The following is a 26125-nucleotide window of genomic DNA, read 5'->3' as shown; positions in this document are numbered from 1 at the left end:
AGTTTTATTATATTCTTTTTCTACGGAAAATCTCCGCCAGTGGACGAATGATCGACCGGCTTTTTGCCACTCAACTGAACGCCGCTTCAAAGTGCTTCTAGCTCACAACATGCTCCATTTGATACTCTCCATGACGCCTGAATCACAACGAGCAGAGACGACAATGAGCGTTTACAAGTTGTGTTTTAAGTCGACTTGGTGACCCGAGAGAATGCCATTCCCGTCTAGACCGATGCGGACGTTCGGCTAGATTCAAAGAGACAGAGAGCGAGAAAGGAGCTTCTCGGTCCAAACGAGCCTCGCTTGGCTGCAACCCAAATTCGAATTTCGACGCTGCATGCTATTTTTCTAGACTCGACAACACAGTCGAATTGTGCCCCTGTTCCTTTACCGCGGTTGGCTGGTTGCTTGGCGATGATTTCCTCCGCTTTGGCTGTCCGCTCTCCAACTTGTGTGCTGCAGCACTTCTGCCTGGTCGCAGTCGTGTGACCATGGCTGAGCAACAATATCAAGACAAGGAGAGACAGAGAACAACAAGCATCGGGTCCACAAGTGGCATCGGGTGGGCGTAGCGTGAATGCGAGGCAAAAATGGCTCCTTCTCTGCCTTCAACTTATCACGGCCCTCGCTTTCTGGATCCCTCGCCCTCATCGAGCGGCCAAGAGGCTCCGGTCTGGGAGGCTTCATTACGGCTCTCTCACGCACACATACGCACACATTGCAACAATCACTGATGCAAACCGCGCGTTTCTCAAAAGACGGCGGCAACAATGACGCTAGTTGGTTGAGCAACGACGCCTCTCCAGCAAGAGGGGCGCCTCCAAGTGCAAATTTTGTTCGAATCAAGCGTTTTGCATGTAGCCGAGGTGTCCACGTTCCCTCGTTGCATAACGACGACCCAAGAGCAACAAACTGTCCAACACGGCAATTTCGCCAACACGGCCTTTATTGGCTGCAGTAGTCCCCCACCGCAGGTTTGGCCTGGCACAATTCGAGTGGCTCCCCAGCACCTTCTTGTCCATTCGTCGTTGCTTGTTTCTCCATCCTGCTCCTCGACGGGCCGTGCGCTTCCACACTGCACAGTATGTTCAGGTACGCGACCATCGGCCACTTTCGCTTCCTTCTCCGCCCTGGACGTACCGGTACCCCATCTCAGACCGCAATGAAGCGGCCGGCAAGTGGTGGACGATGTGCTTTTTGAAACCCAGTCTGCCGGTGTCCCTGCAATCTCAGCCAGCTGACCAGGGTCGGCATCTCTTCTCCGCTCCGCAACCCTCAGATTGCTGCCGAACGCCGCGAACAGTTCCGGCTTCGTGGCTCGCTTGTTGTTTGTACAAAGAATGTCATTGTCAACCGTCCGCCTCCATCGTATCACGTCTCCCTCGGTCAGGCTATGGTGACATCAAACTTGTCCACGTTCTCGGGATTGACCGACGCAACAAGGGTCCTTCCATCGAGCTCCTCTTAGTTCATACCTATGATGACGTTCTACCACTCGAGCAAATACCCCGTGCCTGACCAACGCCGTCGATTTCAGCTTGCACACCCAGAATTGACTCGTCTCACGTCCCTTTGACCTCGTCGAGCATCGCTTCTATGCGACGCACTTGTCGGCATCGTGCATGGCGAGACTCGACAAGAGCGAGTACCGATCACATGAACCCTCTAGCTAAGCTCGTTGTCGCACAACCGCCATCAGCTTACCATCAACGTTCCGAGACCTGGACCCTACTCGCGCAGCGTTGTGAGGAACGTGTTTGACTGTCTCAGTCTGATAAGCCGTAAAAGGTGTGATCATACATGACATCCCGACAGACTTCTTCAGAGAGACCATCACTGCGTCCACGATAGCATGTGCAGATTTCGGCCGGTTTTCCTCGTTGCAATCAATTCCAGCGCAGGCACACTGAGGATCGCAGGCTTCCAAATGCATCGTGGTGTGTGCAATGCTATGTTACGTCTTTGTAAAGATCAGGGCATCAAGCTTCGGATGTTGGCACTCGTGACTTTGCCATCGAGGATCAGCTCCGAGAGCACCTTGCCCGTTCCCAACGAGTTGGTGATGCCCCAACACGAATGGCCCGCAGCAACGTAGACGCCATCCCTGCCACCAATGATCGGATTGCCCGTCCTGTTGCTGATGGGCAAGTAGCAAGCCTGCTTGGCACGCAGCTTGGCTCCGCCGTCAAGGTCCAGAGAAGAGGGCGAGAGCACCTTGCTCTGCTCGATCAGTGCAGCGATCTTCTTTTCGTCAAATTCGACCTCATCCGCTGTTTCGGGCAGAGGAACATCGTCAGAGCCACCGCAAACGTATGCTGTGCCGTCTGGGCGGCAATAGAGCTCCGGCGCACCTGCTTTGCGACCAGCTGGGCCATACGCCATGTCCGTGAAGAGACAATCCGCCGAGAGGGGCTTGTGCGATTCGATGACTACGCTGTGTGCTCGCGATCCATCGATGGAAGAGGCCGACTTGAGATGCGCCGGAAGCAGGTTGCGAGGGAACAACTGTGTGACCAGCGACCCGGTCCACGGCCCGGCGGCAATCACCAGGTCATCGACGTCGATCGTCTTGGTGTCCCCTGACTTGGTGTCCTTGATATCGATTTTGTCCACGGTGTGACCGTCCTTGAAGTGCAAGCTGGTAGCACGAGAGTTGAAAAGCACCTGCACGCCTGCTTTGAGCGATTCGTCAACGAGATGTTGCGTCAACTGACCAGGATGAACCTGAGCCGTGGAGCCGCCACCGCCCATGTTGGACGTGGAGCGTACAATATCCGGATCGAGCCACCTGATGGCAGACTCAGAATTCTTGGGCTTGCCTTTGAGGTTTGAATCGACATTGACTTGCCAAGTCTCTACTTCTCGATAGCCCCACTTGTCGTGTCCGCCGTCCTGATCAGCGAGTTGGCGATGCAGCTTGTAGCTCAGCTCCGCAAGGCTCGCCGTCGCACCACCATGCCAGTCGAGGGCAAGAAAGCCACCAGCCTTGCCTGACGCCCCGGGAGCGGGTGCAGCCGACGCTTCGATCAGGGTGATCTTGGTAGCAGCTCGAGAGGTCGAGTTGGCCAGGGCGCGAGAGAGATAGTAAGCAATGCTGGAACCAACGATGCCGCCTCCGACGACGACAATCTTGCGCGTAGACTGGCTTGCTGCTGTCATTCTAAGGTTCGGCTCCAGAGGGTTCTTCGGGAAGAGACGTGTGATGGAAGGTAGGTCGGAGTGATATGAGGTCAGGAAGGCGAGAAGGTGGCAAATTTCGCTGGAAGAATGTTGCTGAGTGTGTATGCAGCCGTGCGTTGTTGGAAATTTGGACCCTAAGTGGAGGCGAATTGTCCGAGTGCCGAATGCTCTTCGTTTGTTACGGCCGAGATTGCACACAAAAAACACAGTGCTGTCCGAGCGCGTTCTGTCCAAAAAGAACAACAAAAAACATTCATCTCGATCTTGCTCTTCCTCCTCCTCCTCCTCCTCATCAAGCTGATCAAGCTACGCAGAGAGCATCATCCACCATGTTCTCATTTTCAAATCCAGCTGCAACCCCGCAGCAGTCTGGTGCTCAACCACAACCGCATCAGCAGCAGCCTCAATCTTCCACACCCTTTGGCGGCAACACGGGAGGATTCAACAACAACCCCTCCTTTTCAACACCGGGCGGATTCTCTTTTGGCAACAATGCGCAGCAGCAGACACAACAGCAACAGCCGCAGCAGCTGCAGCAGCAACAAGGAACACCCCAGTCTACCGGCCTTTTTGCTCACAAGCCGCTGTTCGGAACGCCCGGGTCACAGCAGCAACAGCAAAACACAGGATCGCTCTTCAGCAACAATGCTACCTCGACTCCCAATGCGGCTCATACGGGCCAGCAGCAACATGCGAACCCATTCGGAACCCCACAAAACAATAACTTGTTTGGAGCAGCACAGCAGCAGCAGCAACAACCCCAGCAGTCCACCAACTCTTTTGGTCAAGGCGCGTTCGGCTCGTCCTCCCCTGCTCCCTTTTCGAACCAGCAGCAGCAGCAGCATCAGCAGCAACAACAACAACAACATCAACAACAGCCGCAGCAAAATCAGTCTTTCGGTAGCCCCTTCCACCAACAGAATACACAGCAACACCACAACACGATGCAGCACGCTGGCACCCCTCAATCCTCCCAACATCAACAGCAGCAACATCAACATCAACAGCAAGCCATCGACCAACAGAGGTTCATTCTCGAGCAGCAAAGTCAAAACATGAGCTACATCCCAGGCTATCTCAGCCGCACAAAAGTTGTCAAACCATACAAGCTTCCTGCACGTCAAGCCGAGCCATTGTCCCCAGAAGCCACACAGGACGCCGATACGAGCATTGCATTTGGCACTCCCGCTTCCAAGTCCGGCAAAGAGGAGAGCACGCCGTCTTCCAAGGGTCAGCCCTCCCCCGTCGGCCGATTCAGCTCGAGCTTCTTCAACGAGAGGCGAGATGACGCATCTTTCAGCCGTGCTGGTTCCGTCGGGCCGGGTACACCATGGCGAGGTGGAAAGGAGAGCATCTTTGGTGCTGGTGGCTTGCGTGGTGGACGGCAATCCGCAACGCCCGCCCCGACCTCTTCGACCGCTACTGGTGCGTCCACTTCACCTGCTCGCAGGACTTCCATGGACTCTCCGGCTCGCAGCAGCCGCTCCATCTCGACGCCTCCCGCAGCATCCGCTCCCTTCGGTGTCACACAGGGCGCCATGGACCAAGACGATGACGATGATGCGCCACCTCAGGAGCGACTCGAGGACGAGGCTTCCGCTGCTGTCCAGTCGTCGTTCTTAGGCACCTCGTCCGGCACATCTTACACCAACAACCTCCGTTCTTCTGCCAACGGTGCAGACTCGGCATCGGCACAGTCCCTTCTTCCTGGTCGCTCCGCTCTTTCGACTGCATCCAGTCATGCACTCCAAAGGACATCTCCTGGACTCGGTGCAGCCTCGGTGAACGACGCATCTTCTTCCTCTGCTCGTGGCGATGCATCAGCAGAGAAGAACACAGCGCTCGGCTCGGCGCAGCGCACAGTGCTCGTGTACGGATACCCCACGTGGATGGAGAAAGCGGTGCTCGAGCTCTTTGCCGGCGTCGGCGGTGTTGAACTGATCGAAGCTATCGACTTGACCGGCAGTGGTTCAGCACAGGAGCAGGCTACAGCGCAGCCTTCGTCTCCCCCGCTCTCGTGCTGCACCCGTATCCGGTACGCCGAGTCGTTCCAGGCGCTCCATGCGCTGCGCCGCAATGGCGAGGTCGTCGCTGGAGCCTGCATGGTTGGTGTTCGCTGGGAGGACGATAACTTCCACCAAGTCGCCCTGACTAATGGTGTGGATGCTGTGTTCCGCATGGACGTGTTCCCCTCGAGCCGCACCGCAGAGACGTACAAGGCGTCGTCCAAGTCGATCGCTGTGCCTTCGATCGATGCTGCCGGCGGTGGTGCGTCGGCGCTCCCCACCGCTAGATCCAACGCAGCCAGCTCGTCCAGCAGCTTTGCGAGCAATGGCCCCAACAACCGACACTCGATCGCCTTCGGTCAAGGTGTTAGTGCCCACTCTGGCCGCAACGACACAGCTGCTTCGACGGGCTCGGGCGCAGCATCGGGTGGCAACCACACGTCGTACCCTGCCTTTGGTCGCCCTCTGTCCGTGATCAACGACCCGTCGATTGCGTTCAAGCAGTCGGCCTCGACGAGCAACTTGAGCGGACTTACAGGCTCGCCGTTCAAAGCCGCCTCGTCGCTTTTTGGTTCGGGTGCCGCGGCGACGTCTAAGCCTGCGACTCCCGCGGCGAGCGGCAACACAGCCAACGCCAAGCCTGCTAACGCCAGTACAAGTATGCTCGGCAGGATCACGGACGGCATCTTTGGCTGGTAGATGGGTGTTTTATGTGGTGCACTTGCTTCTAAGCTTTTCAATAGAGCTTTCCGACTCACTACCCGTTCAATCAGCTCTGTGCGAACATAAGGTGCGATTCGCTATTCTGCGATGTTCGATGCGATCTGGGACTAGTTTACAAGAAGCTTTACAATTTGAGATGACAAGATAAGGAGAACTATGTCTCGAGGGGAGGTCTCGGACAGTGAAGGTATATTGCAATCGGGGCTCGACTGCTGGGTTCAAACGCTGACAAGTGAGGCCAACTCAGTAGCCGCCGAGACCGTCCCATCGGCCACGCAAACGTCTTGCGAGCTGGAAATCTTTCTTCATGAGGGTCACTCGCTTGCCGTGAATCGCACACAGATTGCTGTCAAAGCACAAAGGATAAAACGAAAAGGTCAGCATCCCTACTCCTTTCAGACTGAAGGTCACACATGGGAAGGAACCACTTACGCATCCTCGAAGAGGTGGACGAGAAAGGCTTCCGTCGCCTCTTGCAGCGCCAGGATGGCCGAACTCTGCCAACGCAGGCCCGAGCCGTACTCGCCGTGCTCGTACGAGGTGACAAAGTCGTTTGCGATTTCGCGCACCAGTCGTGCGAAGGGAAGCTTGCGAAGTAGCAGATCGGTGGACTTCTGGTACTGGCGAATCTCTCGCAGTGCGACCGTGCCTGGTCGGTGGCGCTTTTTCTGTCCCACATGACCTGCACAGGTGCGAAGCAGGTTCAAGAATGAATGTTAGCGAGCGTGACATGGTTTTGCGCACCGGGTAGTCTGGCGGTATCCAACTCACTGATGCTTGGCTCGGTCACCGAATACTCCTCGAACCTCCTTCGCGACATTTCTGACTGGATCGATGGCGCTCGGCGCGAAAGCATGGCGGATCCGCCGCCTTCCGAGGAGCTTGCGTAGGAGCCCTCATCGTAGGTCTCTGCGTAGATGGTGGATTCTGGATACGAAGTGTCAGCCAGACTTGGCCTTGCGCGCGCCGCCATTTTGAAGTGTGTGTCGAGATTGTGGTAGTGCGGTGTCAACAACGATGGAAATGAAACGAGGATAGTGAAAGTGAAAAGTGTTGGAGTGAGAGAGACAGCGCAAAGGGTCGCGCGTCGTGCATATGTTCCACGGTGGGCTACATCGGGTGAGTGTCCCGATGCGTAGTCTTGCTGCGCAAAGTTAGACTCAAATGGTCCGAGTCACGTGTGCTTTACCTCTCTCTGCCAGAAAGATGGAACGAAATCCAAAATTACTGAGACGCGTCGCGAAGGTGAAGGAGTGTTGTTCTCATGCAGAGACAGACAGCCCTTTACCATTCTCGTCGCAAGGGTCTCGATCATCATCATCATCACCGTTACCGTCGCCATTGCCATCATCACCACCCTCGAAACATCATCGCCCGAGCAGCCATGGCTATGGCAGCACCCGAAGCGCAGATGACGTCAACTGCCGTTGCGCAATCGGCGTCTCAGTCTGGCGCCTACGATCATCTCCCCGACTTATCAGCCGACATGTCGATCGAGACCGACAGCGCAATACGACCCACATTCGAGCAGCTCAACGCCACGCTCATTTCTCGAGGGTACCTCCGAGCACCGCTTAATGTTGCAGGCATGCGACAAGACTCGCTCGCAGCCCTTGCTGACGCACTGCACGCCATGATCGCACAGCGAGAGGAAGACATCGAAGTGCGCACCGCCTTGACCGCCAAAAACCGCACGCTCACTGCCTCGTTGGAACGATCGAAGCGCTTTCAGAGGGAGGAACTCGAGCGCTCAGCAGACTTTGAGCGCAAAGCGGAAGCATCCAAAGTCAAACTCGGTCATCTTACGACTCAGCTGGAGACGGAGCGCAACGCACACAAAGCGACCAAGGAGGCACTCGCTCGCATGAGGAGGGATCTACAAGCAGTCAAAGCTTCGGCATTGCAGTACAAAGCTGCCAACGATCGATCCGTTGCTCGTGTCAGAGCACGCATTGGCGAAGTAACAAGCTCGGCAATTCGATCTGCAGTTCCCGACTTTCAGATTGTCGCTTCGGCCTTCGATGAGCCGCCGACGGCGTCCTCGTCCAAAGCTGGTCCGGCAAGCTTGTACGCCCAACAAGTGCAGGAGCTCGAGCAGAAGCGGGCTCATCTGGTGGAGTACAACCAGGCTCTGAAGCGCTACGCCACCGAAGCCATCAATGCTGTTCGACGCGCTGACCAAGAATTGGTGGATATGGTCGAGGCCGAAGAGGACGATGCCAAGAAACGCGATCCGACATCTACAGCGACAAAGTCGAATGGCGACTCGAACGGCTCTCGATCGGCCTCTTCGAGCAGCCTGAGCGGTATGGGCCCATCGAAACGTTCGCCCTCCAACGACACATGGCTGGATGGACATCGGCCGCTGTTCCAAAGGGACCTCTTCCCTGCCAACGATACTCTTCGATCCACGTCTTCAGGCTCTCTCGTCTCTGGCTGTTCGAGCAAGGTCGCACACCCGGCACTACGTGCGCTCGAAGTCATGTCGACCGCTATCAGCTCGCACGTCCAGTCTCTGCTCGACCTGCGCACCGAACGAAACATCTACCAAGCCGCACAGAGTCAGCGCCTGTCTGCCGATGCGCGCGAGCAAGCTTGGTCGGCCAAGCTGGAGAACGATATTCAACAAGATCTGGAGAACGATGCGCGTCTCTCGCTCAACAAGGCCAACGGTCCTTTGCACGTCGGCTCAGTCGCGGCTGCAGCGATTGCGGCCTCAAGCGGGACCAGTAGCGGAGGAGCATCGCATCGAGTCGATTGGCAGAGGGAAAAGGTGGATCTGGAAAAGAAGCTGGCCCAGCTCGTCAAACAGCTGGCGGTGGCCGAGCAGAACGTGGCCAGGAAGGACAAGGAAGTCAAGAAGCTCGCCGAGGCCGAACACCGCGCCAGGAGCTTGCTCGACCAAACGACGTCCTCTGCCGCTGTTCAGCATGGCGGAGAAGCCAACACACCAGATGAGCTGCAGCAAGCGGAATCGTTGAAGCTCGAGCTGCAGGCGGTGCACCAGGAGCGGGTTCAGTTTGCACAGCGATACGAGATGCTCGAAGCCGAAGCACGCGAGCTGCGCAACGAGCGTGATCGCATCCTGTCGGAACGCAGAGACGCCACTCAGCCCGCCAAGGTGACCTCTCTCAAACGACTCGATGACGGAGAGCTGGCAGAGCTTCACGCTCGCGACCAAGTGCGTCGTGCGGAGATGATCAGCAGCCTTTCCGTCGTCGCTGAGGACGCCGAGATGCCTTTGCTGAGCAGCACCGTCGACACTGCCAGTGAAGGCGTGAGCGAGAACGCCGACACTTCCGGATCGCGGCGGTCGAGTCGACGAGGCAGGCTCAGCAAAGAGTCGGCCGATGCGGGAGCCATGAGTTTCGGCGAGAGTTTCGGCAACAATCCCGAGCTAGATGCCATCTTTGGCGTCACTCGCTCCTCTACAACGAAGAAGGCGGCAACACGCCGATCGTCGAGACTCTCTGGAAGCAGTACTACAGCTGGGGAAGCACAGGAACCGGTACCAGCACAGGTCGAAGCGGAAGACCAAGGTCGCAAGAGAAAGGCAGAGGCAGAAGCGGTTGTGGAACCCAGCAGCACGGGCAAGAGGCGGACTAGCCGTCGCATTTCGGGAGATGCCGTCGAGCAGGCTTCTCCGCGAGAGACCAAGCGCGCTCGTGCTGAACAGCAAAATTTGCCATCAACGTCGGAACAGCCGCCGTCGTCGGATGCTGCCTCTGCTGTTGCAGTTGCAGTTGCTGCTCAGTCACGTCGAAGGCTTTCTACTCGCGAGAAGCAACATCTCGAGCAAAAGCAGAACCCGCGCGTCGTTCCGACTCCTGCCCCAACCGTAGCTCCTACCAAGACTCCTGCGCTCAACTCTCGAAGGATTGTGTCGGGGTCGTCTTCGTCTGTGACTCGGCCCACAGCCGCATCGTTGCGCCGCAGCGAGGCGACACAGGCTAGCGTCAAGCGTCCCTTGTCCAACTCGACCAACCTGCGCGAAGGTTCGACTCAGCCTTCAGCGTCGAGCAAAGCTGCGAGTCGAGTCATTTCCTCGGGTTCTGTTCGGGCGGCGCGCTTATGAGCCTGTTTTGTAATTCGTATCTGTGTCTTGGTATGGGAATTGCTTTTCGTTCAGCGTCGTGTGCCGCGGCCAACGGTGAGGCTGAGACGAGCTATAGGCGCTTTGGCGCTTCAAACCTCAAAGTCGTAGATGAAGGCGTCCTCCAGCGCGGGTTTGACCTTGGCCTGCCATGGAGGGATCGAACAAGAGAGAGGACGAAGTCAGCTATCAACTCGGACAGCCTTTTCCATCGCCCATCACAGCCAAACTCACAACAAAATCAAGATGAACGGGATCCTGCTCGAGGTAGTACTTGACGGGCTCTTGCGAGGGGAAAGTTGAGATAAAGATGTGATGGAACCCTTTCCCTGCGTTTTCAGGCGAGGTGTTTTGCGTCGAGCTCTTGAAGTCGAGAATGTACGGTTTGCTGTCGGTGTACAGACACTTGTCTTGAAACGTGCCAAAGTGGTCGTACAGCTGGGTCCGCTGCTCGGCCGTTACCGACACGTTGTACTTGAACGAGACGACGTGCACCACCGGCATGACCAAGTTCCCTCGAGATGGTTGTCGTTTGGTACCAGAGAGGGTGTGAGAAAAAGCTACTTGGCTGATCACGGTGGAGCCGATGGATGAAGTGTGAGTGACCGTGACCGCGTAGTGGGTCGGTAGGATCAAGTGGAGGAAGGACGCATTTATCCCGCGACTTCCGTCCTCTTACGCCCTTGTGGGACCTTGTTCTGAGAACCACGCACTGCTCAGTTGCGCGAGTGACAACTTTTGATTCGGAAATGTGTTGGTTTGCCAACTATGTCTTCGCTTTGCACAGCAGCTGCCACCAACTACCAACTAGACCGAACAGGCAAGTAGCTTGACGCATGAATCGGTCAGGTCTGTGCTTCCACGCTACACTCACCGTTCTTGCCGAACGGTGCTGGCTTGACGCAGTCAAACCCTTGACTGGCGTTTGCAGCAATGCTGCAGCGATGCTGGAATCTGTTTGCACCGAAATCGAACAGGTTGCTTCTAGAACATTCACTCTTCGGCAATATGTTGCTGCGACAAAGTTGGACCGTGTAGAGCACATCATCTTCGCAGATCGGCGTTAAGAGGACATGGTCTCTGTGCATAGTTGCACTTTGATCGCGTCATTTCAGATTTCATGGTCCCTGGCGTGAAGCTGGGATCGGGATCCGATTTCTAGCCAAAACCACAAGTCCGTGGACTTGAACCATGCTGCTGCCCTCTGTGGTCGGTCGTATGTCTGAGCTTGAAATCAAGGTCTCGTCGAGTCCTGGTATCCACGGAGCGAAGAACCTTCTTGACATGAACACCACGTTTCCTGTTCGAGCCTTTACTCTTGGCATTCTCTCACATCAGGGCGCCGGTGTTACCGTGGGTCTGCGACAGCCTCGCTTCCCACGCCATGTTGGGTACTCTTCGCACTGTGTGACAGTTGGAAAGCCACGGCGTTTACGTGGAACGGTCTGTGCCGAATGTAACGTCAAGCTGGCCCGTGTGAGCATGGTGGGTCCCTAAATGAGCTAGCTGCCTTGTGTGGTATTGCTTCCCAGAGCATCTTGGATACACAGTCTCTCGTCTATATAACCAGAGCCTGTCGAGCGTCGTGCTCCTTCCGCATCATCATTCCACGCTCTCTCGCACAAACTCGAACTGCTTCCAGTCCACAAAGCCTATAACACCTCTTCGACGCAGCAAAGCAAGCCTTCAAATCTGGACTTCGGAATGTCGGCCCCCTCGCAGATCAGCATCTTCCCGGCCACTTCGGCAAGCGCCACTCGCCTCGCCGAGCTCTTGCAGCAGCAGCACCCTGACATCCGTCTCCGTCTTGCTGCTCGCTCCCCCGACAAGCTTCAAGCCAGTGGTGCCAATGTCATCGTTTCTCAGACTCCTCTGGATATCGCCAACGTCGCCTCGATCAAGGACGCCCTCGAAGGTAGCCAGGCGGCTTACATCTTGAATCCTCCCTTTTATGGCGAGAAGGACCCTTTCGCTCTCTCCCAGATTTGGGTAGACTCGATTACTGCAGCTGCTAATGCCAGCTCTACGCTTAGCAAGATCGTCTACCTTTCCTCGGTAGGAGCTGAAAAGACCAGCGGTACCGGTCCCATCCGCAACACACATATCGCAGAGCAAGGCTTCCTTGCCAAGCTTCGAGATGGGATCGAGCTCTATGCGCTTCGTCCTCCTTACTTCCTTTCGAACCTCAAGACCGTCCTTCCTCTTGCGGTCAACCCGCCTCACATTCTTCCATCCATGCTGATTCCGTTTGACAAGGCGTACCAGTTTATCGATGCCCACACCATCGCTGCCACCGCGCTCAAGTATCTTCTCGCCTCTCACTCTTCCTCTCAGGAGATCGTAAACAAGGGCCACATTGCAGCCGTGCAGATCGTCACACCCAGGAAGACCATCCCTGAGATCGCTCAGTACGTCTCCGAGATCACCGGTACCCAGGTCAACCCAGTTCCCGTTCCACAGGAAGAGTGGTTCAACACGTTCAAAAAGGCGGGCATGTTCGACGAACAGGCCAACCTCTTCGTCGAAATGTCCACCGGTCAGTTTACTGGCTATATCGACACGATCCGTGACGAGGCTGCTATCGCGCAGGAAAAGGAGCGTGGAGTTGTGCTCATCACCGAACACGCCGACGTCGACTACAAGGCTGCTCTCAAGCTTATCATTGACAGCCTCGCCCAAAGCGCTAATTGATTTGCTTCCCCGCTCGAAAGCATTTGTCTACGTTTCATTTGTCTTTCATAAAGCTGCCTTTCTCTAACCTCAATCCATCTATCATCACCTCACTGCTTTGACTGTCTTCCTCTGACTGGAAGGCTATGTGGCCTTTGCAGACACAAAGCAAAGCAAGCTTTTGCTTGAGCATCGTCCAAAGTAAAAGTTGGTGCAGAGACTTGCATTACAGAATCAATGAATGTAAACGTGACGTGAAACCATCTCAAGAATCACTGACGACCCTTACCCAAGCGCTTGACTCTTCCGACAAGCGCCGAGATGAGGCCGCCACCGATACCGAAGCCCTTCTCAGTAAAGTACCAGTAAGCTGCGTACGCGAGGAACAGCTGACCAATGGTGTAGCCCGCAACAATGCCCAGACCCTTCCAGCGGAATCCCCACGTGGCCCCCAGCGTAGCAGCGAACTGGTCGCCGACCTGGTACTGGCAGAACTCGCAGCGGTTGTTGGCGTCCGGATTGAGCAGCTGGCCTCCGACCGACTGCACCCACTCGAGAGCGTACTGTCCGCACGTCGCGCCGTTGGGCGGGTCGAAGATGGCCAGATCCTCCTGGCTACAGCGCACGGGCAGATCGTGGAGGATGTTGGCCACCATCGATCGCACGTACCAGTACAGAGGGTTGGCGTAGATTAGCCCGGACCACGGCGCAGGCAGCGTCGACTTTGGCTTCATGACACCATTGACAATGGCAACAAACGGCAGCAGGAAGGGCAGCAGGTTGGCCGCGGTCACCGGTGTCGGGCAAGCTGCAGCGAGGGCCAGCGAAAAGAACATCTCGTAGCACGTCACGAAGAAGATCATCAGATACCACAGACCTGCTACCGTCGATCGCTGCGTGTAGAAGGGCAGGAAGAACGATGGCAGGAAGAAGAGGACCGATGCGACGAGTGCAATCGGGATCGAAACGGCAACAAAAGCAGTCATGAACGCAATCCACGAGTAGGTCTTGGAGGGACCCTCGCGCACGGTAAACGTGATGCGCATCTCCCAGAACTTGGAGATGATCGAGTTGACCGTGGCAGGGAAGTTGAGGATGACCAGGAAGATGACGAATACGCGGTACTGCAGATCGGTGACCGAGTTACCCAGGTGCGCAAAGCCACCTCCTGCGGCGAATCCGGTGACAATGTTGGAGAACAGGATACCGTACGCAAAAGGTGCATCTCTCCACAGATCTCGGAACTGTCGCTTGGTGCATTCCACAATCTGCGTTTTGAGCGTGGCAGAGTATTCACGCGTGGATCGCGAGTCTTCGATGACAGGTCGGCCCGCTCGTTCGGCGTTGATGGCTTCCACCTCCTCGCGAAGCGCTTTAGCCTCGGGCGATGCCTTCCATCTCTCGGACCAAGGCTTCTGCGACTTTTGCGCGACGACTTCCAACATGTACTCTGCCACGTTGGTCGTCGGGGGACAAGCGGGAGCGCCATTTCGCTCAAAGTACTCGCGCACTCGGTCCGAACCTTTGGCTCGCTCGTTGCCGATCTGGCCCATGTACGCCGTCCTTCCTCCAGGCTGCAGTAGCAAAAGGTTGTCGAAGGATTCGAACAGCAAAGCACTGGGCTGATGGATGGTGCAGAGGATTGCTTGGCCTTCGCTGGCGAGACGACGGATGAGACGCACGATGGAAGCCGCACCCGCCGAGTCCAGACCGGACGTGGGCTCGTCGAGGAAGAGAAGCAGGTCTGGCTTGGCTGCAAGCTCGACGGCGATGGTGACACGCTTTCGGCGTTCGACTCCGAGACCGAAACCAGGGACGCCAATGAGAGCGTCCTGCAGGTCCTCGAGTTCCAGCAGCTCGATGGCGCGCTGGGCGTCGGCCAGCTTCTCTGCGCGAGGCACTTCGGCAGGCTGACGCAGCAGCGCCGAGAACTCGATAGCTTCACGGACAGTCTGCGATGCGAGGTGGATGTCGCCCTGCAGGACGAAGCCGGTTCCTCGCTGGAAACCAGGACCGAGTGGCTTGCCGTCGACGAGAATGTCACCCGAGAGAGTGCCAGCCACACCTCGTTGCGATAGTGCGGTGAGCAGCGTCGTCTTTCCGGCACCCGAAGCACCCATGAGCGCCGTGATGGTGCCCGGCTTGACGTAACCTGTGATATCATCCAGAAGCTTCCTGCCTGTCGGCAGCTGGAGCGAGATATCCTTCCATGTGAAGATGGCTTTCTGGTCGAGGTCGTGGGCCGATTTGGCGTCGACGTTCTTTTCGGTGGCGCTCTTCTTGTTGCCAGGGCAAGCGGGCGAATTGGCGCGGGTAATGCTGCCATTGCTGTCTCTGGAGCTCGGGTGGTCTGCGACAACTGCAGCCTTTTCTTCAAGGTCTCCGTCGCGCGCGGGCCCGGAAGAGGCGAGCTTGGCTTTAGCGGCCTTGGTGCGCGCAAAGACGGTGACACCGCCACCAGCGCCTCCAAAGTTCATGATCTCGGCACCGATCACTGTAGGGATGAGGTAGAGCACGGAAAAGGCGATCATGACACCAACGTTGCGACCGATGTGGGATCTCGAGTAGCCAAAGGTGACGGAGAGGTAGTCGGCGCTGCGGACGACGACAGAGCCAGGTTCAGCGCCGGTAAGCGAGCAGGTCTGGTAGGCTGCATCTCTGAGTTCGCCAAAGGGGACAATCTGCTGCGGAGCACAGTCGATGGCGTAGTTGAGCTCGTTGGATAGGAATCCTTCAAATGCGTAGCTGATGGGCTGTGCGTAGCTGAGCCAAATGAGCCAGTTCATCTGTGGTCGACGCAGCACGTAGCCGACCCAGATGATGAGCACATTGAGCGCTAGCACCGAGAAGCGGATCGCTTCGTTGAAGCCGGGCGAAAAGGCGGCACACATGCGGTAGAGCGCTGTCAAGCTGTACGAGGAGAGGAAGCAGTAGACATAGAAGATCCAGAAGGCGCCGGCGTCTCTCCTCAGGTTGGCGAGGAAGTAGATGATGATGGACGAGAGGAAGCACTGGACCAACAGGAAGGGGATGTCGACCAAAGCTCGTGCCAAGACCACGGCCGATGGACGGTGAAAGGCAAACTGCTGATGCCTGCTTAGCATGGGTCGACCAGCCACGGCTTCGAATGATTCAGAGAGCTGGAGCCAACCGTTGAAGAGGCAGGCAAAGAGGAGAATACCACCGCGGGTGAAGACACCTTCCGAGTCGAAAGGCTGCTGATAGAAGAGTGACGAGATCATGAACGAGACCGAGATGATGGTGAAGAGCTTGACGTAGAGATCGCCTCTGGCACCCCACTTGATGAGGAGCTGTCGCCAGATGCAGCTCAGGATCTGATCCCAGAAGCTGACGGTGTAGCTGGAGCCCTTGTTGACACCCTTGCGCTTCTCGGAGCGGACGGTTTGCTTTAGCTGGTCGGCCTGCTCTGCTTGGGCGAGGTGCTGCTCATAAGATTCCATTTCAGCTTCAAGCTGGTTGTAGAGGGAGCTCGACTTCCAGACGCGTTCACGATCTTCTGCGGTCTTGGGCGCTTGCGCTTGCATTCCTGGGCGATAGACGACCTGGTTGACGTCGGTGAGGGCCGTGACGAAATCGGCAGTGGTCTGTCGATCGGGAGTATCGTAGCCGAGCTCGTAGAAGTAAGAGCGGGCAAACTTGCGAGGACCATAGTAGATGCATCGGCCTTGGTCGATGACGGCAACGCGGTCAAAGAGGTCAAAGATGCTTTCAGAGACCTGGTAAAGGGTGGCGATGGTGGAACGCTGTGCAAGATCGGTGATGATGCGAAGGGAACGGGCATAGTCGAGGGCAGTGGAGGCATCGAGGCCGCGGGTGGAGTTGTCCCAAGCGATGACACTGGCGCGAGTGGCGAGAGCTTCCGAAATGGTGGTCCTCTTGCGCTCACCTCCTGAGACACCGCGAACTGCCTGGTCACCGACGATGGTGTTGCGAACGTGAGTCATGCCGAACATCTTGAGCATGACATCGATGCAAGTTTCGATGAACTCTTGACGCGACTCGCCTTTGAGTCGTCGGGATCGGTGTGGGACCTTGTTCTTGAGGGCAAACTCGAGCGTCTGTCCGACGGTGAGCGTGGGGAAGTGGGTGTCCTCCTCGTCGACAAAGACGACCTCACCTCTGTACTTGCGGTTGATCTGTTCTGGAGTGAGGCCGCCGTAGAGAATCTTTCCGGATGGCGAGACGTTGCTGTGGTTCTTGGAAGTGATGGCACGGAGAACGGTGGAGCAACCAGAACCTGGACGGCCAAGGACGAGGAGCATCTCGCCTGGTTTGAGGATGCCGTTGGAGCTGTGGAGTAGGGTGGTGGTGGGCATGTTGCGTGGAGTGAAAAGCTTGGCGAGGGGTGGGCAGAGGGTGGTGAGAACACCGATGGGATCCCTCCATGCAGTGTTGGCGATGGCAACGGGGAGGGTCTTGACAAATATGCCACCTCCTCCCGAACCTGGGGCGGTGATGGACATGTCCCTCCAGAGCATGCCTACTGGTTTACCGTCGTCGATGCCTTCTTCTTTTGCCTGTGCGCTGCGTGTGAGCATCCACTTGCCGAGATCAAAGTCATTTTGCTCGGTGTCTGGAGAAGTAGCGTTTTCGAGATCGAGCTCGTTTTCGTTGATGTTGGGCTGTCTGTTGCGGTCACCACCGCCGCTCAGGGCACGACCAATGACGGATCCACCGCGAATGGCGGAGTAAGAAGCGGTGGCATTGGCACTGTTGGCGGATTGACGAGATGTCTGTCGAGCAAGGATGAAGTCTTGTTTTGCTTGGTCTACGTTGACATGCTCGCCACGTTCGGGTTCACCCCAGGTGCCCGTGCTGGTGACGCGGGCCAAAGGAGATGTACCTGTTTCGTTGTCGTTGTTGTTGGTGACGTTGGCCTGTTGCATTTCGATCGGAGGCACGACGGGCGCCTGCTGCGAGTTGGCCGCCATCCTTGGCGTGTTTTGGTGTCCTGTACGTACGGTGATGAATGGAAACGCTCAAGTTCAAGATTGTGGATGAGGTGTCGGGGGGGTTTGGGTACCACGCGATTTATAGAGAAGTGGCACCAGTAGAGAGGCGTCTAGATGGAGGAGGGGTCAAAAGGGGAAACGCGGATGAACTACGACGGAAGAAGCTTGATATGAAACGAGGAAAAAACAATGAAGCGCCACTTTATGGGGGCTTCTTGCGACTAAACTCCGACGCAGAGATTGAAGAGATTGCAGGATAGCGTATGCTGGAATGACGGCAAACGGAGAAGCTAAGGGGTTTGGTAGAAGATGGCCTTGCAAAAAGACGCCCCAGCGGCAAAGCAAAATGTATCGAATGACGGCCATTGAAAGTTTTACGACGTGCAGCAGCAGCAGCAGCAGCAGCAGCAGCAGCAGCAGATCCAGCCAGCGCCTCGTCGGCGAATAGCCAGCCGACCATCCGTCAGCCCGGCGCTCTCGCGCTCTCGCGCCCTCTGACACTATCGTCTGTCTAAGCACAAGATTCTGCATGGGTAGCTGCATGCCGGAACGGCGTCGAGTACTCACTCAGCTTGGGTTCGTGCGCATTTGTACCTTGTCCACGGAGCTAGGAGTGAGGTTCGAGTCATTTTGCCGTCAATATTTTTCCCCTTCTTGCATTGCCGTTGCTCGCTCTGCCTTATTTGGCAAACAGTCGAGGCGCCAGAGCTCGGATGCCGGGATTGACGAGCGAGTGTCAGCAATATCAAATTCCTTTGCCGAGTCACTGAGCAGAACAAGATGGATGGGCAGAAGCGATCAAGCACGACTGTCCTGTCAGAAAAAGCTTACCGTTTGCTGGCTTTGCGCCTTTTCCCGGCACACTGGTCAAGTGGCCCATCCAGACGTGGGCATGACACCCCGAACGGTCCCTGATCGTCACCGGATCTGCTGCATATGCCGCAAAGCAGTTTTCACCGCATTCTGGAAATTTCGCTGCGAATCTCAAAAGGGGGCGACGACGACAAGAAGTTTGCAATCGTTGGGCGGGCAGGCGGCGGCAGAGAGGCTTATCCGCATCCCGCGCTATTCATCAACCACTCTGACAGCAGGCAGTAGTTGTGTTGGGTGGGAACAGCGGCAATGCACTAGGTCGACACTCACACGCTTCGCGGATATGCAGCGCTACCTCCACCCGTCCGCTTCCTTCTTGGAGATTGCCCTATCCTCCACTTGGGCTATCCTCCACCTGGAGCTGACTGTATAGTAACATGCTCGTGCTCGTCGCCATACATTCCAAGTGCCACTTTCCCATACGGCCTCCACGGACCTGTCCAGGCCAGTACCTGTCGAGCAATGCAGCGAGCCATCTTGTCACTTGGCTCCGTGAAAGCCGAGAAACGGATCTCGGTCAAAGGATCAAAACATCAATTGAGTTCGTCGATAACACGCCAATAGAATCAGCGGTAAACATGGGCAGCACGTCTGCAGCACTTGCGAACAAGGAAATGTTAGAGCCTCGCCTGCTTTTCACATCAAAACTAGACACATGACAGCTTCGAGCACAAATTTCCGCACCGGACCGTGTTGTCCTTGTCGTTGTCGTTGGTGCGAGGCATGATCCAGCAGCCCGCGCGTCGATCTCGGCGAATAGGCATTCAGAATTCACCGACCCCGCGTCTTCCCAGGTGCTCGCTTCTCTATGCTTGGTTCTTGTATGGACTGTGCACCCTCTCAAGTCGCCCTCGCCCTCGGCAATCTCTGTGTGTATCATCTCGTCTACGTAGCCACTTGTACCCACATTCGACGACCTTTCTTCTATCTCTGTCACCTCTAGCGTCCCAACGTCAATTCTTCGCATACTCACACACACACACACGCCAACATGTCTATGACCATCGAGGACTGCTCTGCTGTGCGACAGCCACGCCCCGTGCCCGACACTCCGACCAATGTGCTTGAGCAGCTCAGCATGAAGGGTAAGGTCGTCGTCGTGACGGGTGCCAGCGAAGGTCTTGGGTACGCTGCCATCGAGGCTATCGCTGAAGCAGGCGCAGACGTTGCCCTCTGGTACAACTCGAACGACATTGCTATTCAAAAAGCAGAACAGCTCGCAAAATCCCACTCCATCCGAGCAAAAGCATACCAGTGCGAAGTCTCCCAAGTGGACCAGGTGCGCGCTTCCATCGACAAGGTCCTCGCCGACTTTGGTCGCATCGATGTCTTTGTTGCCAATGCCGGCATGGCCATCTCCAAGCCCATCCTCGAGCAGACCGTCCAAGAGTACAAGCGCCAGATGGAGGTCAACGTCGACGGCGTCTTTTACTGTGCCAAGTACGTAGGCGAGGTCTTCAAGCGTCAGGGCAAGGGAAACCTCATCATCACCTCGAGCATGTCCGCCCACATTGTCAACGTCCCCGTCGACCAGCCCGTTTACAACTCGACAAAAGCCGCCGTCACTCACATGGGCAAATCTCTCGCCAGGGAGTGGAGGCATTTTGCTAGAGTCAACATCGTCAGTCCAGGCTTCTTCGAAACCAAGCTGGGTGCGAGCCCTCGTGTCATCAACGAAGCTTACCGTATGTCGGCGCTCGGAAGACAAGGTCACGTCAAGGAGATAAAGGGTCTCTTCCTCTACCTCGCCAGTGATGCCTCCTCCTACCAGACCGGCAGCGACACGCTCATTGACGGTGGCTACACTCTCCCTTGAGTGTTCTACCTTGAACGCACACACACACACACACACACACACACACAGCCTCTCATGTGAATGAATAAATTCTTTGACATTGCCTTGTATTGAGTTCGTTGCATCATTTTGTGCGGGAAGCATCCTCTTCCTCCGCCGCCAGTCTGATCTTCCACGATAGCTTGTACGTCTTGAGTGCATCCGCGAACGAGCTCAGTGGCTCGTGCGGTACACTTTTTTCCCACGCCATTTCGTCCTCTGTAGGCAGGCTACATCGTACAAGGCACTCGAACTCGCTGAGGAACGGGTCGTCTTTAATCTTGAGGATCTCCTCCTCTGCCTGGCCTGGTTTTCGGATCGCAAGTGTCGTGACAGCGTCGTAAGCGTTACGAACTCGAAGGATCCAGCCGTCAGCAAGCACTTCGATCTCAGTATCGTACGTGTTGCCTATTTCGAAAACCGTCATCAGATGTCAGCTATGCTCATCCAGATCAAGTGCAACTGCTCGTACTATCGATCCAAGCTTACCGTGCAGCGTGATACCGTGGGTCAGAGTTCCAATCGTGCCCTGACAGTGATTCGGAGAGTGGCAAAGGATGGGTATCAGCGTCATATTCTCGCCGCTGTTGTCTGGATAAACGCCAGCCCGCTGCCGGAGTTCTTACCTTTTCATGCTTCCAGAAGGCACTGGTCACCCTAGGCACCCTCTCTTGCGCAGGAATCGCCGACTCATCAAAGCCGAGCTTGGAGAGTGAGCCGACGGATTCCGTGTGATTAACGGTCGTTGCCCGTACTGTATCGAGTAAGGCGTCGTTGTCGTCTCCTGCCACGAATCGTACGAGGTCGATAAAGTGCGTCGCCTGCTCTACCACCGGTCCGCAAGATCGTGACTTGTTCCACCAGTCGAGTTTGCGTGCGTACTCGTACGCCATGAAGTATCTCGCATTGATGCACGTTGGCGTCAAGCCGGTTTGAGCAAGAATTTCGCGGATCTTGAGGATCGCCTTGTTGTATCGCAGCATGTAGCCTACACTCGTCCAGCCAGAAGCCGCTTCGAATCGAGAAGCAACTTGGTCGCAGTCGTCTGCAAGGAAGGGATTGATGGCTGCCACCGGCTTTTCCACCAGAAATGCTTTGGCGTTCGGAAAGCTCTCGAGCATCTCAACGTCGGCCCTCTTTCCAAGCTGCATGGTGCCTCTGAAGTGAGGCGGGCAACCAAGGATCACCAAGTTCACCTGCTTGTATCCAGTTGCAGCTAGCAAGGATGCAGCTTCGACAATGCTTGGACATACTCTGGTCGACTTCCAGGCTGATTGAATGTGGTTCTCGCTGGATCCTTGTTTCGCGCGGATTCGCTCCGCAGCACGACCAACGTCTGGGTCGACAAGGGCAACAAACTGCAGTGACGTCGTACTGCTGTGAAAGATCTGTTCTAGCCTCGCAGAGTGATTCCATGGACCTTCAGGCGATCCTGTTGGAAGCACAGTGGCATACAGAGTCACAGATCAGCTGCCTAAGCCAATTGCCTTGATCGCGGATGCACTTACCAAAGTTGATCTCGCCTGCACCGATAACGACCACTCTGTAGGTCTGTGACATGGTCTCGTTGCTGGGGAGAGCGGCTGCGTGACAAGATCGGAACGATTCAATGCTTGCGATGAGAACGAAATCTAATGCTTGTTGCCCTCTGACATAGACGGTGGAAGTTCAGAATAGACGACACTCAATCTGTTCAAAGGTACGAATCGTCCAAGCGCGGCTCTGCGAAGGTCGTGCGTGGAAACCGCTTCGCTGACACTGAAATTGGGTGTCTCGCTCTTTCGGCGAAGTTGAACACCGAGCGCAAGCTTGATCGCCGCGTACCATTCTGTCTGCCTGAATTGCCTCGTCACTCTACACATTCAGACAAGCTCAGCACACGATGTGAACCGCTTGTCGACGAAAGCTTTCTCGACACACAAGGTGAATGTAGCACACAACTTCTGAGCGACGAACATTGCAGGTGACGCACTCGGATTGCAAGGTAAGCCACGAACCTAGATCGTCTCAGAGACTGAGCGATGCAGGAATGGGGTAGGAGAAACGAAGTTCCTGCCCATCCTGATAGAAATGGCCTGTTTTGAAGTCGTTGAAGATAGGCCAGACAACGCTCTCACCTCCTTGTGAGGCTGGGCGAACACCCGCGAAGCCATTGAGTTCCGTGGCACAGTAACCAGGGCAAACGATTGCAAGTGGTGGGTTCTGGCTCTGCAGCGAGTAGTTGCGCAGGTAGGCGTTGAGGAACGCTTTGCTGATCGCGTAGCCCGAATTGACCAAGTGGTCAACGGGCTTCCACGGCTCCTGAACATCTTGCGCTCCCTGCTCGTGACGGAGCCAGTCGTCCATCCATTTCTCTACTTGGGGCCAATCTGTCTTGCTGCTGTCCAACACCTTGGCTCGCAGTGTTGGCTCCATCGCGTCCGTTGCCCAAGCTCCGACTTCCGACGAGACCACGATGATCTTGCCCGTGTCCTTGGTCAAGATCTCGCCAAATGCTTCAATGCAGGCCTTGACGCCACGTACATTGACATCAAAGACTCGCGCGGATCCCGTGGCTCCTGGGAATTGAGCGATTCCGCTATTGTGCAGCAGCACATCGAGCGTGCCGCTCTCTTTCTGCACCGTTGCCACCGCTTTCTGAATAGACGAGGGATCGAGAATCTCCAAAAGCACAATTCTTACGTTGGAGAAGTCGTGAGCCGAAGCTTCCTTCTTCATCTTGTCCAGGGCATCTTGACCATTGGATTGCGAGCGAGCAGTGAGGTAGATGATAGTGTTTGGCAGCTTCTGGGCGAGATGCTTGACGGCCTCATAGCCGATACCCTTGTTGGCGCCAGTGACGACGATGGACTGGGGAGTTGCCGCTGACATCCTGTAACGACGCGATGCGACGAGGTGTGACAAGGCACGATAAGGATGGACAGACGAAGGGCTTCGGACGCACTTTTAAGTCTTCTACGCGAGGACAAGGCAAGAGTCCCATCGCTCAGATTTGTGGAGCGTTGAGCCAAACCCCCCTTCGTGCCACGTCTGTCGTGGTGGACCTCGCCTGCAGCCGCTGGCAGCTAAAGTTCGAACGCGCTGATGGCGCAGCCGGTGTCAGACCCTTTTAAAATGGGGTTTAGCATTGCCGCGGACTTGCGGACCTGGACGCGCTGTCGACGTCCAAATCTAGCCATAGGCGCGGGGCCGTCACCGGTGGATACAGCCGCCGCCGTCCCGCCAAACTTGCCAACATCTCATATGGGAAAATATCCACGGCCGCTCGCTAGAAGACGGCTGTATTGCCAATACGGTCTGAAATGTCGGACGGCCGCCATGCGCTAAGTTGGTGGAAATTCAGATCCACCAAGGTATGGCCTCTCCTCCTGGGGCTAGGAGGGCACTTAAGCAGAACTACGGCTTTTTTGCAGTTTTGAGATACAACTTGCGTCAGGTCGTCTCTTCCGCCGGAAAGTGAGACATAGCGCAGGGTTCTTGAATTCCGAAGTCTCCTCTGGTATCATTCGGATGGAAATCCAAGGTGGTGAGGTTTGATGTTGATAAACGCAACGTAGCTCTTGGGTTGACTGAACGCGCTAGAGGTCAGACCCTTCCGTAAACGTTTTGAATGCAGTTGTAACCTGCTAGGAAATGACGATGGTGGCCTCGATGTATCAACAGCTAAAGTGATCAACGACTTATGGCGTTCGCGCGTCTACCTACTGATGTCCCAAGGCCTGCTCTTGTCTTGGTATGCAGCAATGATCCCAGCCTCGGCTGTCCCTCGAACAAGTTGCTGGTCCCCCGGGACGGTACAGCATATCTGCTCGAACCAGGTATTATCTCTGTCTTGGGTGTATGCGGCATCATAGGCCTCTCCCGCGTTTGAAAACCTGGTTCGAGCATATGCTTTGCAGCGATCAGTCCAGTGCGACTTGGTCATCGCTCTCTCACACATACCCCCAACGTGATATTTGGGTGGCAGAGAAGGGAAAAGAGCTGGAGGGTCTTATGAATGCATTCATCCAAAGGCGCAGTAATTCCGGACAGAGAGGCAAATGTACGATAATGGACATGTTGCCAGATGGTATTGATATCAAAGAAGGTCTCCGTAGCACTTCCCGGACTTGGAGAACGGATCGGATCAGGTAATTTCAAGGGTCTGTGGCTAGAAAGTAGAGAACTAGGGAGAGAGGCAGTGATGTTCAGGCGACCTTTTTGAGTTTGCCCAAGCCGACGTCGTAGACGAAGCCCGAGATGGTCTTGTTCGCGATGAGCTCGTTGGAGCGGAGGAATTCAACGTCCTCCTTGACGTTCTTCTCAAGATCAGGAAAGTCCAAGAAGTCGAGCGACTGGATGTACTTGTGGGCCTGAGAAGATGGTTCGAGGTTCAAGTTCTTACTGACAAGGCCTCTCGCCTGTTCCGTGGTGAAGGTGAGCATGCCGCAGTCGGTATGCTGAATGAGCACAATCTCGGTCGTGGCGAGGAGCTGCTGCGAAATGATCAGGGATCGTAGCGCTTCGGGAGCTCGGCCACCTGCATTTCGGATGACGTGCGAATCGCCCTCCTTGATGCCGAGGGCCTGGTACGGTACGATACGGGCGTCCATGCAAGTGACGATAGCCAACTTTCGAGCAGGAGGAAGCGGAAGCTGACCTGTAGTTCGCGAAGAAACAAAGTCGGCATTGGCCTCCTGAATCTGCTTAGCGTTGGACATGGCGATGGCAATTGAGAAACGGCTCGGGTAGGGTGTAAGGGCTCAGGTGGTGTTCGCAAGGCTTGCTGTAGATCTAGAATCGTGATACCGAGCGTAGGACTGGAGGATATAAGCTGCATTCTTGCCACACGGACTCTCGCAGTCTCTGTTTATATCTCGCTGGAAAGCACTAGCCAAATCTGATACCCTCGAAGCACACCTCTGCCAGCAGCCGCACACGACACTCTGCTACGGTGCGCCGCACTGACACTCCGCTTTTACGCGCCGCATCGGTATCTGCATAACGGTGATTGCTTTCCATAGAGTGCCCGCCACTCAATTCTTCCGTCAAACAGGCCCCGTGTCACGCCATACAAGACTAGGATCCTTCGGCGTATCCAGATGTCCAGCAAGCGTTTTAGACTTTGATACCACTTGTATCAAATATCTACCAGGAAACACGATACAGCTAAGCGAACTAGCACGACATCCGGTTCTCGCGCCATCCGAACGCATCCCCTCTCTCCTTCTCCACCCACACTTAATGCCGCAAGATAATGCTTCTCTCAGGGTTTGCCATTTCTCAATGTGATAGCTGGAAACTATTATCGCTCCACGCCGAGTGCTGATTGCTGCTTAATCGCTTCCGTCATTTCGCCTTCTTCATCGTGTCTGTTGAAAGCAAGCCGACTGCTGCTTTTGCTCACTCATAGTGTGGATATGATCCTGTCCCTTGAACATAACATGTTGCAAGCGTCCAAGAGCAGACGGTGCTGTTTGGTATTCCCTGTGCTCATCAATATGTCTTGGAAGTCCTTCATGTCTTTGATCCTGATATCTTCCGAAAGAGCCAAGCTGTCGACACCTAGTCCAACGAATCTCTTGCGCAGCCACGTGGGGAAGTCAGTATGGACCAACAGCGGATGCAAATCATTGAGCATCTCCTAGGGTTAGGGCTAGGGTTTGATGGCTAGGGTTAGGGTTAGGGTTAGGGTTAGGGTTAGGGTTAGGGTTAGGGTTAGGGTTAGGGTTAGGGTTAGGGTTAGGGTTAGGGTTAGGGTTAGGGTTAGGGTTAGGGTTAGGGTTAGGGTTAG

General features: G+C 55.7%; 11 protein-coding genes across 11 annotated transcripts; 4 read left to right on the top strand and 7 right to left on the bottom strand.

The window, feature by feature from the left end:
• Positions 1 to 1971: 1971 nt before the first annotated feature.
• On the bottom strand, positions 1972 to 3159 carry EX895_003015 (uncharacterized protein; the record flags this gene model as incomplete). The annotated part of the gene is made up of 1 exon (XM_029883613.1): positions 1972 to 3159. The coding sequence occupies one exon, from the start codon at positions 3157 to 3159 to the stop codon at positions 1972 to 1974; it is 1188 nt and encodes a 395-aa protein (XP_029739904.1).
• Positions 3160 to 3509: 350 nt separating this feature from the next.
• Positions 3510 to 5885, top strand: EX895_003014 (uncharacterized protein; the record flags this gene model as incomplete). The annotated part of the gene is made up of 1 exon (XM_029883612.1): positions 3510 to 5885. One exon carries the CDS (start codon positions 3510 to 3512, stop codon positions 5883 to 5885), a length of 2376 nt encoding a protein of 791 aa, XP_029739903.1.
• A 267-nt stretch (positions 5886 to 6152) lies between these two features.
• On the bottom strand, positions 6153 to 6882 carry EX895_003013 (uncharacterized protein; the record flags this gene model as incomplete). Its single annotated transcript, XM_029883611.1, has 3 exons — positions 6153 to 6255; positions 6342 to 6591; positions 6681 to 6882. The coding sequence occupies 3 exons, from the start codon at positions 6880 to 6882 to the stop codon at positions 6153 to 6155; spliced, it is 555 nt and encodes a 184-aa protein (XP_029739902.1).
• A 411-nt stretch (positions 6883 to 7293) lies between these two features.
• On the top strand, positions 7294 to 9984 carry EX895_003012 (uncharacterized protein; the record flags this gene model as incomplete). The annotated part of the gene is made up of 1 exon (XM_029883610.1): positions 7294 to 9984. One exon carries the CDS (start codon positions 7294 to 7296, stop codon positions 9982 to 9984), a length of 2691 nt encoding a protein of 896 aa, XP_029739901.1.
• A 110-nt stretch (positions 9985 to 10094) lies between these two features.
• On the bottom strand, positions 10095 to 10506 carry EX895_003011 (uncharacterized protein; the record flags this gene model as incomplete). Its single annotated transcript, XM_029883609.1, has 2 exons — positions 10095 to 10148; positions 10237 to 10506. 2 exons carry the CDS (start codon positions 10504 to 10506, stop codon positions 10095 to 10097), a joined length of 324 nt encoding a protein of 107 aa, XP_029739900.1.
• A 1200-nt stretch (positions 10507 to 11706) lies between these two features.
• EX895_003010 (uncharacterized protein) lies at positions 11707 to 12693 on the top strand (the record flags this gene model as incomplete). The annotated part of the gene is made up of 1 exon (XM_029883608.1): positions 11707 to 12693. The coding sequence occupies one exon, from the start codon at positions 11707 to 11709 to the stop codon at positions 12691 to 12693; it is 987 nt and encodes a 328-aa protein (XP_029739899.1).
• Positions 12694 to 12944: 251 nt separating this feature from the next.
• EX895_003009 (uncharacterized protein) lies at positions 12945 to 17624 on the bottom strand (the record flags this gene model as incomplete). Its single annotated transcript, XM_029883607.1, has 1 exon — positions 12945 to 17624. The coding sequence occupies one exon, from the start codon at positions 17622 to 17624 to the stop codon at positions 12945 to 12947; it is 4680 nt and encodes a 1559-aa protein (XP_029739898.1).
• Positions 17625 to 19509: 1885 nt separating this feature from the next.
• EX895_003008 (uncharacterized protein) lies at positions 19510 to 20334 on the top strand (the record flags this gene model as incomplete). The annotated part of the gene is made up of 1 exon (XM_029883606.1): positions 19510 to 20334. The coding sequence occupies one exon, from the start codon at positions 19510 to 19512 to the stop codon at positions 20332 to 20334; it is 825 nt and encodes a 274-aa protein (XP_029739897.1).
• Positions 20335 to 20437: 103 nt separating this feature from the next.
• On the bottom strand, positions 20438 to 21912 carry EX895_003007 (uncharacterized protein; the record flags this gene model as incomplete). Its single annotated transcript, XM_029883605.1, has 4 exons — positions 20438 to 20760; positions 20842 to 20881; positions 20979 to 21784; positions 21861 to 21912. 4 exons carry the CDS (start codon positions 21910 to 21912, stop codon positions 20438 to 20440), a joined length of 1221 nt encoding a protein of 406 aa, XP_029739896.1.
• A 447-nt stretch (positions 21913 to 22359) lies between these two features.
• On the bottom strand, positions 22360 to 23223 carry EX895_003006 (uncharacterized protein; the record flags this gene model as incomplete). Its single annotated transcript, XM_029883604.1, has 1 exon — positions 22360 to 23223. The coding sequence occupies one exon, from the start codon at positions 23221 to 23223 to the stop codon at positions 22360 to 22362; it is 864 nt and encodes a 287-aa protein (XP_029739895.1).
• Positions 23224 to 24539: 1316 nt separating this feature from the next.
• EX895_003005 (uncharacterized protein) lies at positions 24540 to 25052 on the bottom strand (the record flags this gene model as incomplete). Its single annotated transcript, XM_029883603.1, has 1 exon — positions 24540 to 25052. One exon carries the CDS (start codon positions 25050 to 25052, stop codon positions 24540 to 24542), a length of 513 nt encoding a protein of 170 aa, XP_029739894.1.
• Positions 25053 to 26125: the final 1073 nt, after the last annotated feature.

This window comes from Sporisorium graminicola, chromosome SGRAM_19 (assembly GCF_005498985.1).
Source record: "Sporisorium graminicola strain CBS 10092 chromosome SGRAM_19, whole genome shotgun sequence".
Classification (NCBI taxonomy): domain Eukaryota; kingdom Fungi; phylum Basidiomycota; class Ustilaginomycetes; order Ustilaginales; family Ustilaginaceae; genus Sporisorium; species Sporisorium graminicola.
Note: the sequence above shows the minus strand (reverse complement) of the source record. Positions and strands in the feature narration are given on the sequence as shown.